The sequence below is a fragment of the Amblyomma mixtum genome, unplaced genomic scaffold, assembly GCF_055824585.1.
Source record: "Amblyomma mixtum isolate Tamu unplaced genomic scaffold, ASM5582458v1 scaffold_24, whole genome shotgun sequence".
Classification (NCBI taxonomy): domain Eukaryota; kingdom Metazoa; phylum Arthropoda; class Arachnida; order Ixodida; family Ixodidae; genus Amblyomma; species Amblyomma mixtum.
The window spans coordinates 541,565-559,636 of NW_028317721.1; the positions used below are offsets into that span (position 1 = coordinate 541,565).

Sequence of the window (18,072 nt, forward strand, 5' to 3'; positions counted from 1 at the left end):
CCATTCCACTTAACTATCGCCCTATCTCATTAACCAGCAATATCGCTAACCTCCTGGAGCACATAATTCATACTGAAATAATTAATGATCTAGAGGAGCACGATATCATTTTCAAATACCAGCACGGTTTTCGAAGGGGTTATTCATGCGACACCCAACTAGCTGGATTTACTAACGACATACGAGGTCTGTTGGAAAATATCCGACTTTATTTTTTTTTTACGAACACCTGATGGATTTGAAACAAGCGCGCTTACAGCAGCCGAACTTGAACCCTCGTGCGCATGCACGAATTTTTTCCCGCCTGCCGATAGCGTCAGTCGCTGGGAAGCAGCGTTTGAGTGAGGCAGTGCGCAGTGCTCTCGTCGGTTTTTTGTCGCAAGGAAAATGGCGGCGCGAGAGGAGCAGCGCTACTACCTCAAATTTGCCCAGAAACTTGGCGATAGCCAAGTGGAAACCATTCAAAATGTTCAGGCGGCTTTCGGTGCTGATGCTATGAGCAGCACACCGATTAAGCAGTGGTGCAACTGGTTTAAAGACGGCCGCACAACCGTGGAGAGAGAGCCACGCTCCGGTCGGCCATCAACATGCCGAAATGACCAGGTAATTGCCGAAGTGAACGCTGTGATGATGCGGGACTGTTGTGTGACTATCCGAGAAATTGCGGAAGAGGTGGACATCAGCAATATTTCTGCACATTCCATTATCACCGAAGATTTGGCCATGGAGAGAATTGCGGCGAAGTTCGTGCCGAAGCTGCTGACGGTGGAGAAAAAGCAGCTTCGTGTTGAAGTCTCACAGGAGATGCTGGATTCCACAAACAGTTACCTTGACTTTACCGACGCCGTAATCACTAGTGACGAGTCTTGGGTGTACGGGTACGACCCGGAAACCAAATCCCAGTCGTGACAGAGGACGCATTCCACCTCACCAAGACCAAAAAAGGCCTGCCAAGTGCGCAGCAATGTCAAAGTGATGCTGACTGCTTTTTTGACTCCCTCTGTGTGGCACACCACGAGTACGCACCCCACAGGGTCAAAGAATGACTAAAGAGTACTACAGGAATGTCCTCCATCGCCTGCGTGTTGCTGTGCGGCGCAAGAGACCGGAATTGAGGTCAACAAAAAATTGGCGCATCCCTCGCGGCATTGCTCCTGCACATTCCTCGCATTTGATTCAGACTTTTATGACGAGAAACTTGACTCCTGTAGTTCAACAGGCTCCTTACTCTACTGATATGTCCCCCTACGACTTCTGGCTGTTTCCTAAAATCAATATGCCATTGAAAGGAGCGGATTTCAGAAAAGAATGGACATTATGGCTGCAACGACAGCAGAGCTAAATTCCATTCCGAAAAGGGCCTTTTCGGAATACTTCCAACAATGGCAGCACCGCTGGGAGATGTATATGGAGCCCCAAGGAGACTACTTTGAAGGTTATTAGGTTTTTAACGCTCCAGTTGCGCCAGCTTTTTTTCTTCGGGCAAAGGTCGGATACTTTTCTAACAGACCTCGTATTTTCCGCAGTAGGCGCTGGCTTGCAGGTTGACGCAGTATTTATAGACTTTTGTAAAGCTTTTGATCACGTTCCCCATCACAGGCTCTTAACCAAAGCGACAAATTTAAATCTCCATCCAAACGTTATTTCATGGATAAAACAATTCCTCTACAACAGAAAACAATTCACCTCTGTCAACGGCTTTAACTCGTCTTCTACCCCCGTAACATCTGAAGTCCCCCAGGGAAGTATACTTGGCCCTCTGCTTTTTAAAATTTTTATTAACAATCTACCGAAGTTTGTATCGCCTCAAATTAAGTTATTCGCGGATGATTGTGTTGTATATCGTAATATTACTAATGAAACCGACCGCTATTCCCTACAAACTGATCTTGACTCGGTAACGCCTTCGTGTTCCTCCTGGCTAATGTCTCTAAATGTCTCTAATGTGGCTAATGTCTCTGCATTCTTGTAGGGGGAACTACCACACTAAGCAACAGGTTAAAACTGTCCAGGCTCCAAAATAAGGCAATCCGTGTTATAACCCGGTCTGCCTACGATCATCCGATTGCAGCCTTGCTCCATAACCTGAATTTGCTAAGCGTTAATGGTATACATAAATACCAGCTTTTTAAATGTTTGGTTCGTGGCAAACTACAGCACAATAATTATCCTATTAACTTTGCTGAGTCGCAAATCAAAGAGCAATCGGTTTATAATACGCGAAGTCCCTTATACTGGAAAGTACAGGATTATCTAACTAATTATGCAACACAATCTCTAAAATATCTGATACCAACTCTTCTCAACAATTTTCTTCAACAAAATATTGACATTCTTAACATTCACCTCAAACATTTAAAACAATTTTTTTTCCTTCATGACATTTCACGACAATATTTTTGCAATGTCCTTTATTAGTTTTATATCTTAAGCAATGTGAAGGTGTACCATACTTTTGTGTCCTTATCGCTATTTTCAATGCTGAGCGAATAAGAATCTAACCGTTTTTTCCTTTGTTGTCAAATGATGTGCTAGACATTTTTTGTGTGCCTTCATTGCTTCACGTATTTATATGCTGTGCTACTCATGCTCCTTGCGTACCCATAATTTCTTCATTGTGTACATTGTCAACTTGGGCGTAACACTGCATTTTGTGCTTGCGCCTAACCGAAAAATTGTTTTTCTTTTGCGCATATACTTGAATCTATTGTACATTTGTAACTATTGTTTTCATTATTCTTTATTACTTGGTTCTGATCGGTGATCGGTCTGGATTCACTGCTGTTTTGCCTTTGAGGGTATAAGGCCTTAGTCAAGCTGCGTACGAAGCTTTTTGCCTTACCTCCTCCATTACATTTGATGGAAAGACCAATAAAAAAAATGCATCTAAAATAATGTTAATGTCGTTTACTAAACGCTCCACTCGAATTCCTGCAGCCTACTTCCTCAATAACGATAGAGTAGAACTTAAAACCTACAAGTACCTACGAGTTCACTTTCAGTCTGGCCTAACTTGGCCTTACCATATTAACGCAATATTAGCATCACCAAATCGCGCACTCGGCCTTCTTAGGCGTAATCTCAAACACGCGCCTTCACACTTAAAAAAAAACAAACTTGCTTACATCACGTTAATCCACCCGAAAGTTGAGTACGCTTCTGCCATATGGGACCCTCAACAAGCATACATCACAAACAACATTGAATCCCTGAATAATCTTGAATTCCTGAGTAATCTTTCCAGATTATTTCCGCTTCACCAGTGTCACAGCATTAAAGCAACGTGCCGAGTTGGAACCACTGTCATGCCGACGTCATTTCGCGCGCCTAACCTTACTTCACAATCTGCATCACCATTCCACACTCCAGGACGACTTCTTTTTGCCACATCCTGCAGTCTTTGCTCCCCGCAACCACAACAACAAAATCAAACGCATAACATGCCGCTCATCGCTTTACACGAAATCATTCATTCCTTCCACTGAAATAGACTGGAGGAACTTGCCATCGCACATAGGTACTGCGGTTAACTCACAATAGTTTGAGAATCCGTTAAAGCAAACCATGGACAAGGAGATTTTGTATTTTTGGTGTATTATGTGCATTTACTAAGTATTTTATTCAGCTTTGTTTGTTGTGTTATCTGTGTACATTACTAGCGTTATTTCATACTTCGTTATTACATGTATTTTGTTTCAAGTGCCTGTGCCGTATTTTCATGCTTGTATCCCCCGCTCCCCCCATGTAATACCCTCGCACGAGGGCCCTTAGGGGTATTGTAAATAAATAAATAAACATAGGTAGCCTTTGCCTGTTCCCCAAGATATTTCACAATTAGCTTAATCATCCCACATACCTTCCAGCACCACCTTCAAGCATATCCCACCTCACAATGCATCCATTTTATGTTGCTCGACCGCTCACTAGAACTTGTACGTCTGCTGACTCACTTTTTCCCCAAAGAGCTATCATCTGGAACGGCCTTCCCTACGTTATCGGTGCCATCACCTGCCCATGGACATTTGCGACGAGTGTTCCTCTTCACATTGAAAAATTGTAATCCCCCAGGATACGTAACCCATGCCTTACGTAATACCCCGCAAGGGGTGTTTAAGGTACTAAAACAAATGACACGAAGCTGGTAGATTCATACGGCATTGTCTAAGCGCAGGCTATTTCGTGCAAGTCTCAGGCCGGTATTTCTTGCAAGGAATTCTCGCGAAATCAAGAGATCAGGATTGGATTGAATTGGAAAACATTTATTCACCGACAGAAATTAGTTCAAGGGGAGGTCCTGGTCGAGCTAGACGGCCGTCAGCTCGCGGCATACGGCGACCTCGTTGGCTCGCTCCACTGCCCGGAGTTGGATCTCCGGGTCGGAGCTGAGCAGCACGGCCTCCCAGTGCTCGGAAGTTAGGAGCTGAATTAGGTCCGGGGGAAGTGGACTGTCCGGACAGTTCTACAGGATATGGTCTAGTGTGGCTCTGTCGCCGCACTAGTTACACTAGGGGGAGTATTGCCCGGGGTACATGAGCGAAAGCACAGCCGGGTTGGGGTGCGCATGAATTTTTAAGCGACGCCAGGTGGTCTCCTGAGAGTTTGAGCGATTTATGCGGGGCAGGGAAGGTGCGTGTTTCGAGGCGAAAGTGGTGTGTTATGTCATAAAGCGAATTCAGGAAGTGTGGGCGTCCCTGGGCAACCCGAGTCTTCGGATCATTTGGGAGCACTTCCTGGCTCTGTCTTCCCCCCTCCCCCGTCCCCCTTTTCGAAAGGATGTCCATCACCGCGAAACGCTGAGGCCTGCGGGCGTTTCAGTAGTCAAAAATGATATCGAAAGGTAAGAATATTTCGTGTTTGCGTCCTTTTAGCGCCTGTTAGTAGTACGGAGAGAATGGAACGAATCCCACACTCGGGATTCCGGTAGCGGCATGTGCTGACATGAGCATCCAGTATAGTGCCTAGAATATACTGGCTAGTGTGACGACCGCCCGCGCTGCGCTATGGCAGAGGGTGGCGCCGTTTGCAATGAATGCCCACCGACGGCGACAAGGGGCGCTGTTTGTCGGGAGGGTGCTGCCGCAGCAGACGACGCGGCCAGCGCGCCTTTCTTGCAGCAGAGAGCGCGCCTCTCTGCAGCAAGCGGTTGGTCTGCACGTGCGTGATTTAACCCTGATTGTGCACGTCTTTTCTGTTCAGCGAGGTACAGCGTTTGTTGTTCTGCGTAAGTCCTCGCACATGCGAGCCGTTCCGTACTCCTAGCAGTTTCGTTCGGATGGCATCGGGGTTCTGTGCGAGCGTTGTGTGCGATCGTGTATCCGTGCGTGTGTGTTCACCGTGTCGTTCAGCATGCCGTTCAGCGTGTCTTTTAGAGTGTTGTCAATTCATGGAGTGAGTCGTGGATTGTTGTTTTCCCTTGCCTGTCTATAAACGGCACAGAGAGATGTCGAAGCCAAAGCGGCAGGGCAAAGAAAAGACTTGCTTTGTGCCGCTGTGCAAAAGCGGTTACCGCTCGAACAAAGAGCGCGTTTCTATGTTTACTGCCCCATCTGATGCTATACGGCTTGCAGAATGGGAGAGAAACATGAAAAGGGAAGAGAGAAGATTGACGCCAACTGCTGTGGTTTGCGAGAAACATTTTGAGAGCACTTGTATCGAGCGCACGTTCAGTGTCACCGTAAACGGCGTTACCAGTGAGCTCCAGCGCGATAAACCGCGTTTGAAACCCGACGCCGTGCCTACAATATTTACGGATTATCCGAAACACCTTGTGCCTAAAGTGCCAGCAAAGAGAAAAAATAGAAATTTGTGCGAGCAAGAGCCTCCAGCAAAGCGCCAGAGGCGGGCCCCGTCCGGAGCCTCCGAGTTGTGCTTAGCTGTTGAGAGTGCCGAATCGGTGGACCCGGAAGGATCTGGTTCCGACAACGGAGCTCCTATGATTGAAAAGTGCTCCACACCTTTTGGTCGTGAAGCAGCAAGCGCCGCTGCATCGCAAAATGATGGTGCACAGAGACTGTCAATTACCACCGAGCCTCTGCATCCATTCCACAACATCTGTATTCCAGTGACGTGGATGAAAGTGCCGTCTGTGCCAGCGGGTTCATTAGCTTACGCGTATTGTGAAGCTGAAAAAAATAACTTCGCCAACCTCTTCATTTTAAAGATGGTATTGTTCGAAAAGCCTTTGCCTGGTGGGCAATCAGCGGCCACGGTGTACCTTCAGGGAAGAGAGAAGTCTAAACAAGTCCTCACAACCTGCCAAGAGGCCGAATGCTTGATCAAGGAGGTTTCCTTAACAACTCTTTGCGGTGGATGCGGCATAAAGCCTTCTTCAGGAACGCACACTTCCTACAGAGACATGATTTCTGCTGAGAAGTGTTCGTTGTCTACGAAGTCTGATGAGGAGTCGTGTGCTTTCTGCAAGTACCAAAGAATTCTGGCTCAAAACCAAGCATGCAGAAAAAGGAAAAAAGGAAGTGTAATTGCTGGGAAATCTGATGAAAAGAGGCAATGCAAGAACATTTCTCGAAATCTGTCAAGAACGAAGAAAAATTTGGAAAATGCAAAAAAACAAGTGGCTCACATGAAAGAGCAAAATGAGGCTCTTAGTGAAGAAGCATTTGATAAGAAAATTAAGTCTCTTCCCTCAAAGCAGCAGCTGGCTGTCAAGAGTTGTTTCCTCGCTGCGCGACGAAAGTCACAAAATGGCATGCGATACGATGACAAGTGGATTCTAGAATGCATGTTGATGAGGATGCGTAGTCCAAAGTTATATGAGCATCTCCGCAGAGAGGCCATTATGGTTTTACCAGGGCGAACTTGCCTGCAAAAGTGCCTGCAGCGTTTCAGGGGTGGTTTTGGCCTCAGCCCTAAGATCTTCAATGCCTTAAATGAAAAGACGAAGACCATGGACGTTTACAGTCGTCATGGGGGCCTCGTCATCGACGAAATAAAGCTATCGGAACACCTGAGTGTGAAATCAGCTGGTGAGTATAGCTTCATTGGATTCGTGGAAGAGTACTTTGTTCATATATAGAAAAATGTGTTCTGATAATCATTACGATATTCCTCAAGTCCCGCAGTGCTTTGTAAACATTAATTTATAAGCTCTACCACGTGTTCCTTTTTTTGTTGTTGATATACTCATCATTGATACATATTCTGACCTGTGCTGAGAGATGTCTGAGCGTTAAACAGCGTGTTCCTTCTTTGCTTTTACAATTAAGGCGATATTGAAGGCTTCGTTGACCTCGGAGATCATACACCTGCTGACCAGAAGAATGTGCTGGCAGACCATGGGCGCTATGCCGGAAGGCCCGAGTTTGGCGCTCGCCCGAGTTTCATCCGAGTTTGCGATGACGGCAGTCACTGAACGAAGATAGCGCGGAACGTGCCAGGCAGCGGACAATAAAATGTAGAGATAAAGCCACGTAAAGGCGATACAAGCGCACCCTGCGCGCCTGTTTCACACTTCAAACACAATACACTGCGCAATACCAGGCCGCAGCGCTACCTGAAGTTATCAGCGCCATATCAGCAATCGCGAAATCGTGACTTCTCTGCTATCTATCTGCACACTCGCCGCTAGCTGTTTGGCACGCCTTTTCGGGCGCGTCAAAGGCGTGTCTTCTCTTTCAGCTCTATCTGTCTCTCCATTTCTGTAGACGAACAGTGCGCACTAGGTGCACTCTTGTATCAACCCTTTCTCTTCTCTCGAATACGTTAAAAGGCAGCAGATAATGTTATGAACATTTTGTTCATTTCCAAATGTATTTTAAAATCTGAATCCAATGAAGCGTTGTTGAAAAGCATAGCTTTAGGAAATTAACAAAGATTTGACACTTTCTGCCGCTAGAGGCGATAGTGAGGCAATTGCTTGCAGCGTGGCTTGCATACGAACTAGAGCGGCAGCCCACCGTGTCGAAAACGAGAGAGCTCCTGCGCTGACACGCCGCCGGTAGCGCTGCCTTCGACTGGAAAGACTGGGCAACTACTACACGCTGAATCTGTCTTATTTTTCGGCCATTGCGATAATATATTTTATTGTGTCGTTTATCAAAATATAACAGTCATGCATCTTCTGGCTTGCATAATAAACAAAAGCAAAAAACTGAACTTCACTGCACCCCCGCGTCACTGCTGCTCTCTGCAGTGACCTCAGGTGGAGCTCTCCGCTGCTACGGCCGCTGCCGCACCCCGCTATGGCCAACCATTGCTTTTAGTACGCTCTTGGCGAATCTCAGCGGTAGAAGTTGGCCGTGCGAGCGGCGGATATGCGGTGTGAGAAAAAAAAATTGCTGTTTGGCTGTATTCAATGATTCATTACGTATACCTGTTGTGTGTGACGCCTCTTTGGTGCACTGCGGATGCGAAGAGCATGCTACCCAGCGACACAACTCATCCTATGTCATCAGACGCTGACTAAAAGCTGTGAAGGGGGTGGCGCGCGTATCTGCGTAGTATTTGTTAACGTCGCGCACTTCAAGGTTTTGCGGACTGGTTTGGTCACTAACGTCGATCGCCGTTGTACACCGCAGGGACATCGCATTAATATCATTCGGGCAGGTGAGGGATCCTGTTTGTAATAATGGAATCGGACTTATAACAGAGAAAGGTGTTACGGTTGTGAAGTACGCAGTGCTTGCGTGCTAGAAATTACAAACACTTTATTGCACTGGGTCTGGAGCAGCGATCGTTTGTCGATCCCAGATGTGTTTGACACATTGATGCTGAGCTTTATCACCGATGAAAGGACGGCCAAGCCAAACACCTGTGATGCGATGTTGTTGGAGTAGGACGTGCTCCAAGCACCGGTTCGTCGTCGTGCTCCGTGTTTGACGCCTTGCAAGCAGGTGTGACGCGCCTTCAGCGTTGTGCTGTGTCTTACGTGGTTGCAACAGGCTATAGTGTTGTGCAATCTTGGTATGCGAGCGAAGAAATCGGCGGCTTTCGCCACGTTGCGTGTTCTTCGCAGAGGTGCTTAGATTTATCAGCGATGACGTCCGTTTTGCCTGTTATATTTCGATGGTCAACATCGTCGATGTCTGTCAGCAATCAGCACAGCCGCGCAGCATACCTGTAGCCGGCAGGGATGTTGGGAGTGGCCCACCCATAGCGCGTACGCCTATAATTTATGTACGGCACGCCGGGGGCGTGACCAATGGTCTTGATTGACAGGTGAACTCGGAGCTAAACTCGTGAACGTTGAAGTGCCCCGAATTCATCTCGGGACTGTCATGGCGGCAGCAGCAGCAGCCTGGGTAATCGCTTCCCCTGACGGCAAATGTCAGTACGGCCGGCTGGACCCGTTTACTGCCTTGGCCGACGACGAATTTTAGCGAGATTTTCGCCTGTCCAAAAAATCGGTACGATGGTTGTGTAAATAGTTAGGCGACGACCCACGCCTGCGGAGAGTGCGTACCGGGCTTCATTCGCTTTCGGTCGAAGAGCAAGTCCTCTGCGCCCTCCGGTTCTTCGCGACCGGGAGCTTCCAGGGGAGCGTCGGCGCAGACCGCTTTATTGGACGCCAATAAAGCACTGTGAGCCGCTGTGTGAGGGACATCTCCAACGCGCTTATCGACGCGGCTGTGCAGAAGCGGTAGCTCGCATTGCCCACGACTGCGGCCGAGCGTGCGTATGTTGAGGAGCGTTTCCTTCTGCGCGGCGGCATCACAGACGTCGTCGGATGCGTCCACGGGACCTACATTGGCGTAAAGGCCCCTTCGAAGTCCAGCCCTGACATGGTGAAGGTCAACTATTTCACGAGGAAGGCACGTTATGCATTGAACATTGCAAACAGTAAAAAAAAAATTGTTGTCGCCAAGTCCTTTGGGCTACTATACAGCACAGTGCCAAAGTCGGTCCCAGACTCTTTTGGCGAAGATCGGATCAGCCGCTAACCGGTTCCACAGAACAATTCATAACATGCCAGGTACCTTATGAGAGGCCCACAAAAAAAAAGTGGGCTCCTCGGCAACGGTGAAATCGAAAGTTGCAGATGGCCACTTGTTAATCGGGCCACTGCAGAGCACTTACCACTGTGGTAATTAATTAAATCCGACGAATGAATGTCATCTTTCGCACACACCTCTCACTTGCATCTAAAAAGTATAGTCACAATGCTGCAGAATCAGAAAGATAACCGCCACTGCTGACCAAAAGCCGGTGTGAGCTCATTGACAACGAATTTCGGACAGCTCACATTAACGCGGTATGTATTAAATGAAATGATGCATGCAGTTCATTTCAGAACACGGCATAATATTCAAGCGATGCTGAACAAACCGAGTTTTCTCATTCAAGTCACGCGAAATTCAACTTGCGATGAAAAAAAAAATGTGTGATAAAAAAGTTTCACCATGCGGGAGTTGAACCCACGCGCTCCCATTGCCTGTCGACTCTCCGGAGCGACGCGTTAGACCACACGGCCACAGAACAGCGCGGAGTGATACACCTCTCTTTATTTTTTTATTTTTTTGCGGACTACTTCCGTAGCGTTGCACATGTACCTCGTCGCCATTGGCGGTCAGCTGATGACGGGCGTTGGTAGCGTTCCCTCGCGGTACAAAGCAAAATTTAATAATGCATAAATCACTCCAAAGCGCTTTAAATCCAAATCATGCACACTATAAAATGCTTATAAAGGTGTATTAAGTGCATTATAAAATTCAACAAACCTCGTTTGTCTAATTGCACACGCAGTGCACTTGGTGGAGCGACACACAAATGAAAAGTGCACCGGCGGTTGGCGCACGTGACCCGTTCTTTGTAGACCGCCCAAGAACCCGATGAGGTGGCGCCGATGTGATGATAAAGCACGGAATATATCCAGATAACCCAATGAAGTTGGAGGCGTGACGAAGGTGGGATTTTGTTTTGCTACCATTAGTTCACTCATCTGAGGGCGTCGCCAGAGCTCGGGAAGATTCCGAGTTTCAGCAAACTCGGGCCTTCCAGCATAGCGCCCCATGGCATGATTGTGCTGTTTCAGCCATTTACTGGTAAGCTGTTTTTTTTTCGTGCTTCGCAACCTTATGTGTAAAACGCGCATCTCAGAGATAACTTCTGCCTTTCTGCAGGAAACTGGACTCAAATCCTAGGGGTGTTTGCCTCAAAGGGCAATGTGAAAGCGCCAACACTGGCAAAAATCATTTTGGAAACAACTGTTCTTGCGGAAAAAGCTGGTCTGTTCGTGGATTCCATAAACTGCGACGGCGCCAGCTGGAATAGAAGCATGTGGCGGCTGTTTGGAATACATGGTAAGATTGTATAGTTTCACGTAATGTACAAAATTATTCTCACAGTGTGGTGATAGCTGAGCTTTAAAGTTTCCTATGTTTAAAAGTAGTGATGATGCACCGATGCTAAGTTTTTCTCTTTTTTTGACATGGTTCCGCAAGCCACGTTCGAAGCAGCACGAAGCATCCAGTGGATCCAAAGAGGCAACTCTATTTTTTGTCTGATTTCCCACAACTACTGAAGAATGTGAGAAATGGGTTCATTGCAAAAGGGTACCTGACACCAGCTGGGCATGTTCACAGTGGCATTGTACAAGCAGCCTTCGAAGTAGATCGGGAAAATGTTACGCTAAAGTTGATGCCAAGCATAACAAATGCACACATTAAGCCCAACTGCTTTGAGAAAATGAAGGTTGACATCGCATTTCAGCTCTTTAGTGACCAGGTCATCAAAGGACTTTTCATTTATAGAGAACAGGTTGAATCCTCGTATAGGACCGTGCAGCCAACAGTAGATTTTGTAAAAGAAATGAATCGCCTGATTCGTGTGATGACGTCGCGAACAAGCAAGAAGGCACTTCAGCCCGACAGTCCAAACGTGCAATTTCTGAAAGGCTTCCTTGAGTACCTGCAGGAATGGGAGCAGCATGCGAAACCAGCCGGAGGTGGCTTTCTTACGGAAAGCACATCTGCTGGTCTAAGGGTCACCATCAAGAGTACACTTGACTTGTCCTACCTGACGATGACTGTGGGTTTCAAGTATCTCTTAACATCTAGATTAAGCCAGGATAAGCTGGAAAACCTTTTCGGCATAATTAGGCAGTCATCGGGGTGCAACGACCACCCGACAGTTTCACAGTTTCTGATGACTGTCAACTTACTGGCATTCTATAACCTGGCAAAACCCCCTAGAGGAGGAAACTGCACCCCAGACGTAATCAGAGCACTTTTAAGTCCAGCTGAGCTGTGTGAAGAAACGAGCAAGCTCCTTTCAGAGAAAATAGATCACCTCCTTGACCGCGGAAATGTCAATGAAGCTGATGATATAGTTCAAGCTGTCGTGTCTAGTGCTGACCATGCATCATACACAGAAAAAAAGAGCAATAGTGCTTTAATCTATTATACAACAGGCTATGTAGCAAGAAAGATTATTGCCAAGAACGGTTGTCCACAGTGTGCAGGCTGCCTTTGTGTAAGCAAATCTGAAGCTAGTGCCGATGTTGCTTCGTATTTTACTAGCCATTTTGACAATGGGGGCCTCGTGTACCCTAGCCAGAACTTGTCAACTACCGTAAAAGCTATGGAAGATGCCTTTACTTTGTTTTTTAGCAAGAACAAACTCCATGAAGCGAGTCTAGTTGAATTTTTGGGTCAACTACAGGCAGTGCCTTTTCCAGAACTTGGCTGCCCAGAGCATGAAAAGGCAGTTCTAACAGATGTTGTAAAGTTTTATCCTCTCCTGAGGGTTCGGTTTTTTGTCAAAGGTCTCAACAGAGACAGGGAAGCACAAAGGCAACGGCAAAAGTTGCTTAAACTGCGCCGCTGCCAGTAAATGCTCCTAGTCTCCATGTAATTCTGCTGTTTCCCTGCGTTTGTTGTTCATTGTAAATAAAAACGAGTGTTGCGCAATTTTGTTGCCTGCGTTGTTCACACACAAGATATGAAAAAAACTTAATGTGTTTACTTGTCAGCAAATGTAGAGTACACAGAGAGAACGCATAAATGCAAGCCCATATAACTGCAGCATTTCAAGTGGTTTTTGTATAAAAAAATAGACCATTAAGGTAGTGAAAACATTTATTTAATCATAGGGAGAGGTTTTGGGGGTCGTGACCTGAAGGGTCACGCCCTTAAAACCACTAGGTGCGATGCCTAGTCAGGCACCCCATTGGCGTTTGCCGCAGCCCGGGCGCGCTCGAGGGTGCAGCAACCGGATAAGGTCGCCTCCCAGTCCTGTCGGGTGGGATTTTGGATAGGGGGTAGGGATGGGTTCAGCTGGCATTATGCAATCGTCGCTAGAATACAAATCCCGTGTTTCCTGTGTGAGCACGGATGTTTGAAACTCGCGAGTTTCAAACATCCGTGCGCGCAACCGAAGTTCGGCGCGCAACCACGGTTGCGCGCCGAACTTCGTACAAGCTTTCGCAAGATACAACCGTTAAATACGCCCCCACTTGTCAAATACTCAAAACAAACCCTGAAACTTATAGTCAGATGCATCCGTGACAGCTGAAAGCTGTGGTCCGTTGCAGCTTAATGAAAGCAAAAAATTGAGCAGTCCCCTTGCAGGAGTCGCAGAGCGCGGTAGGAGCGCGGCCCGCACCCACCCGCTCTGCAGCGCTCCTCGCGGCTGCCGCCGGCATTCATTGCTGCCGGTGCCACCCGGGAGGCCGCGGTCGACACACTACCCAGTATATTCTAGGCACTATAGCATCCAGAGCCGGCGTCAAGCCAAGACTTAAAGGTGCACTAAAGAGGATTCTGAGCTCGTCTTTTTACCGCGAGACCTTGACCTGCACGCTCCAAGCATTCTAAGAAACTTCGAATTATTGTCCTGTGCGGCCGATTTCCTTATTAAATCGAAAGAAACATCCACGGCTCCCTCTTTTCTTTAGAAAAAAAAGGGAGCCGAAATGCGGAGGGCTCGAAATGAGGAGGAGTACATGTATTCTTGTCCATGTCTTCTTGCCATCCACTCCGTTAGCCTTAAGGTTCAGCGATTATATTGCCTTCGCATTACATGCCCTGCCCAAGCCCATTTCTTCCTCTTGATTTCAACTAGGATGCTCTGGGTGAACCTTATACTCCGCACTCGCAGTCCAGCTGACAGCGCAGCAAGCAGTGATAGATTGGCAAAAAGCAGGCTCGATCGGACCCCCTACCGTATTTGTTCATGCTCATTTAGAACATTAAAGGTTTGAGAAGCTTTCTTTTTAAGGTTGTTCACGTGTGGCAAAAATGTGACTTCTTTCCAAAAGTGGCGCCTGAAATTCTTGACCTCGTTTAATTCGTAGTGCGGTTTGCTTCACGCATAGATTCTAATCAGCCTACAGGCCCATCTCATTGAGAACACAACAGCTACTGTTCTTTGAGCACAGAAATTTTAAGGGCTTCCAAAGAAGCCAATTTATTTAGTATCATATGTATGCCCCTCACAAGAAATGCTGGAGGAAGTGGTAGGCCAATTGTAGGTCATCTTTATAAGAAGAATACTTTATGGGCTTTTCCATTGTTTCAGCTGAAGAGTGTTCACGTTAAATACATGCCTGGGTTACGCCATATTCTTGGATGAAAGTGATGGAAAGTCATGCTCCTAGACGGACTCAGAATTTCCCGTTAACCAACAAGTCGTTCAGGCAGTTCAGCATCCTGCGGCGGATGCCTATGTCCACTAGGTCACGCAGGATGCCGAATCTCCACGTGGTATCATAGGCCTTCTACAGGTCGAAGAAGACGCCGATACGGTGCTGGTTGAGGATGAACGCCTTGCGGACGGCGTTTTCTAGGCGGACAAGGTGATCAGTGGTTGAACATGGTTTTTCTAAATCCACATCGAAGCATGTCTAGAAGCCGTCAGAATTCAAGTACGAAAGTCAGCGTAATGTTCCCACTACTTTCCAATGATTTCGCAACGCATGTCATGAGGGCTATCGATGTGGAACTGCTAGGAGCGGTTGTTTATCTTCCGGGTGTCAGATAAGGTATACTGTGGCTGCTTTTTGCCACAGCTCGAGTATTTTCTCTCTTACCCATATTTCATTCAAGGATATCAACACAGCCAACACCGCAACTTCTGAGAGATTGGCAAGCATAGCGTAGTGCATATTGTGTGGTACTGGTGCTGACTTTTTTTAAGGATAATAATGCCCCATTTATTTCCCGCAGCCTGATCAGCACATGTAGTCCTCTTGCATGCTTTCTCCAGGAAGAAGGTTTAGTGTTTCTGCTGTTACTTTGTGCATTTTAAGGTGTTTGTGTAGCTGTAGGATCTTGAGATTTCAGCAATATGCTCACCCGATATATTGCCCAGTTCTTCGAATGACCTTTGTGCATCCGGTGTTGTAAACTACGAAAATGTGAAAGGGATATGGGCACCAGTGCATTTACAGTCTTAATTCCACATTTTCATTAGAGGGTACTGAACTGCCTATAGAAGACACATATTTCTGCCGGGAAGTTCATTCTGCATTTCTTTGAATATATCGCGCTCTAGACTTAACCTTCGGAAAGATAAGTTAGTTGTCTGCCGTGGGATACCAACGGAGAGCGCCGAGACTTTGTTTCGCTGTTTTTTTTACCAATGTGCATTTCCTTTGTCCACCATACCTTATGTTGCTTCTGTACGGACTCCTGGTTTTAGGTGTGTGTGCAGTTTCAATGCATGTATATCGATACCGCGAGGCTCATCAAACAAGCAATACTTTTACACAACGTGAGCTACTCAAGGTCGGGAATAGAGATGTTCAATGCCATTTTGCAGGCAAGTGAGTCGAGTGAGCCCCGAGTACCAGTATTGGTAATATTCTCCCGGACTAGAAGACGACAAAGTAAGCAGTGGTGCGGCACGGAGGCTCGTGCTACGCCCACCGTTATTAAAATCATATTATCGACATCGATCATGTAGTCCTGTCTTCATCGGCTTTCCGTCACTTATCATTTGGTGCGGGGTGCGGGCTAATCATCGCCACGCTGGTCGTGGAGCTTCGGCGTTCGGCTTTTGCCGTGGTCTTCGGCCTTGTGTCCCGGGTCCGTGCCGCCCGGCTGTGCCCAGGCCGCCTGAGCGGAACCAACCCCGCCGTTCGCACAAGCCCCGTCTACCGCCCTGACCACAAGACACAACGAACTGTTCCTACTTGACCGGACCGTAAGCGACCCGACCGATCCGAGACACGTAAGTACACAGCCCCCCTGCCCATGCTGTTTGGTGCGGCCATGGACCTCGGCTGTCGGCTCAGGGTGACCCGTGTGCCGGGAGCTTTATGAACTAGCGCTCATCCGATCATCTGCTCATTTGCTTCATTGTGACCGCAAGCCCTACAGCTTCCACTCTTTGTTCATCCGCCCAGTCACACACATCGTCACGTATTTCGTTTAAACGTTACTGTTCTTCAAGTTCGCACGACCGGGACAATCACTCGGTGGCCCCGGGTAGTGCCATGGACTAGAAGACGACAAAGTGGTCAGTAGTGCGGTACGGAGCGCGCGCGTTAGGAACACCGCCATTAAAATCATATCATCGACATCGGTCATGTAGTCCTGTCTTCATCGGCTTGCCGTCACGTAACAATATAATTTACTTGCGCAGGTTTTCTCAAAGAGAAATGTTTTAATCTGCGCCTACCGTTAGGTTCCGAACAGCAGGAAGGCATGAAATTTATTTCCATGGACCATTTTCTTGGTGACATAAGTGCTGCGGCTGCCTTCCTTGAACGGTGCTGATATTTACGCTGCGATAATTAAAACGTTGCGTCAAAATAAAGGGAACAAAATTGGGCCACCTGCTGCTCTTGTTGCACGGATGATCAAGGAATACGTTCTGCATACGGGAACCACCAACTAGTTCATTTCCTAGTGCTCATATCTGGCCTTTTTATGCGAAGCATATTAACGTAGGTTTCGGGCCTTCGCGCGACGCCCGGCGGTGGCCACCATTGACCTTCAAGTGACCTTCAAGTAGGTCACGTGACATGACGTCACGTGATGACGTCACACCGGCTGCAGACGGGGCCTCATATCGCGTCGTCGGTCGCCTCCCGGCGGTGTCCACCACCGACCTTGAAGTGAGATCACATGATGTGACGTCACGTGATGACCTCACACCGGCTGCAGATGGAGCCTCATATCGCGCCGTCGGACGTCGCCCGGCGGAGGCCCCCACGCTTCGGTTCGCGCCGTCGCGCGCGACGCGGCGGCGGCGCCACCATCGCTTCATCACGTGATATGTGACGTCACGCCAGGGATGAGGCGGCGCGCGCCCGCCGTCGCGTCAGTCTCTGTGCCCGCGACCGCGCCAGCGTCTTTGCGCCGGGCGTGTATGCGGTCAAGATGCCTCCAAACGCTAAGGACATGCTTCTCATCCACTGGGCTTAACCTTGAGAAGCCTCCAATTTTTTTTGTCATCAGCCCAAGCTGAGCTTGACGCAGCAGTGACACAGTCGCGTCATGCTATGCACAACACAGATCTCCAGCAAAAGCTGAATCGCTAACATGCAAGCTAATCTTTTTGCGCTATGATCTTGTTTAATGTTTATTTCGTGTTTTCGCTTTCAAGACGCCATGTTTATTTTTATTCTATGATTACAGCGCAGAGAACGGGACAAAAAGAAGGAGATAGGCAGGGACACAGGATGTGTCCCTGCCTGGCTTGCGTAGGGGGCGGCTGTACACAAGCGCCGCTGCGGGCCTACGACTTCAAGCTATCATCGACGGGATTGGCTGTGCCGCTCAGCAGTGCTATAAAACCACCGGAAAAACGAGACGACGGTCACTTGGCAGCATCGGCGACAGCGAAATTCAACTGCTCACAGTTTTCTCTGCGAACCTTCTACGCAGGTTGGTGCTGAATCTTAGCCGTTTATATTTCGATTACTAAGTTCTAGCTATTGTTGCTGCTGCCAGTGTTCCCTGTATTGTACTGCTCCTGTACAGGGCGATGCCTAAGAAAATTGCCGCACTTGTGGAAGAATTAGAACAGGAGATTCGGTCTGAACTGAAGGAGTTCAAGGACATTTTCGACAGGGACTTCAGAGAAGAAATGAGAGAGATCAAGGCGAGCCTGAGCTATATAAGCGAAGGGTATAATGAAATGCGGGTGGAGAACAAGGCCCTGAAAGAAGCT

General features: G+C 47.8%; 1 protein-coding gene across 1 annotated transcript; it reads left to right on the top strand.

The window, feature by feature from the left end:
- Window positions 1–6,902: 6,902 nt before the first annotated feature.
- On the top strand, window positions 6,903–17,804 carry LOC149324547 (uncharacterized). The gene is made up of 6 exons (XM_089565430.1): window positions 6,903–6,983; window positions 7,224–7,311; window positions 10,988–10,997; window positions 11,114–11,255; window positions 11,849–11,982; window positions 17,787–17,804. Exons 1-6 carry the CDS (start codon window positions 6,905–6,907, stop codon window positions 17,802–17,804), a joined length of 471 nt encoding a protein of 156 aa, XP_089421556.1. The 5' UTR covers window positions 6,903–6,904.
- The last annotated feature ends 268 nt before the right edge of the window (window positions 17,805–18,072 follow it).

Coding starts and splice junctions, on each gene's coding strand:
- LOC149324547 (XM_089565430.1), top strand. CDS start 6,905: ATGGACGTTTACAGTCGTCATGGGGGCCTCGTCATCGACGAAATAAAG. Junction 6,984..7,223: donor CCTGAGTGTGAAATCAGCTG/GTGAGTATAGCT, acceptor TTTACAATTAAG/GCGATATTGAAGGCTTCGTT. Junction 11,256..11,848: donor GCGGCTGTTTGGAATACATG/GTAAGATTGTAT, acceptor AATTTCTGAAAG/GCTTCCTTGAGTACCTGCAG.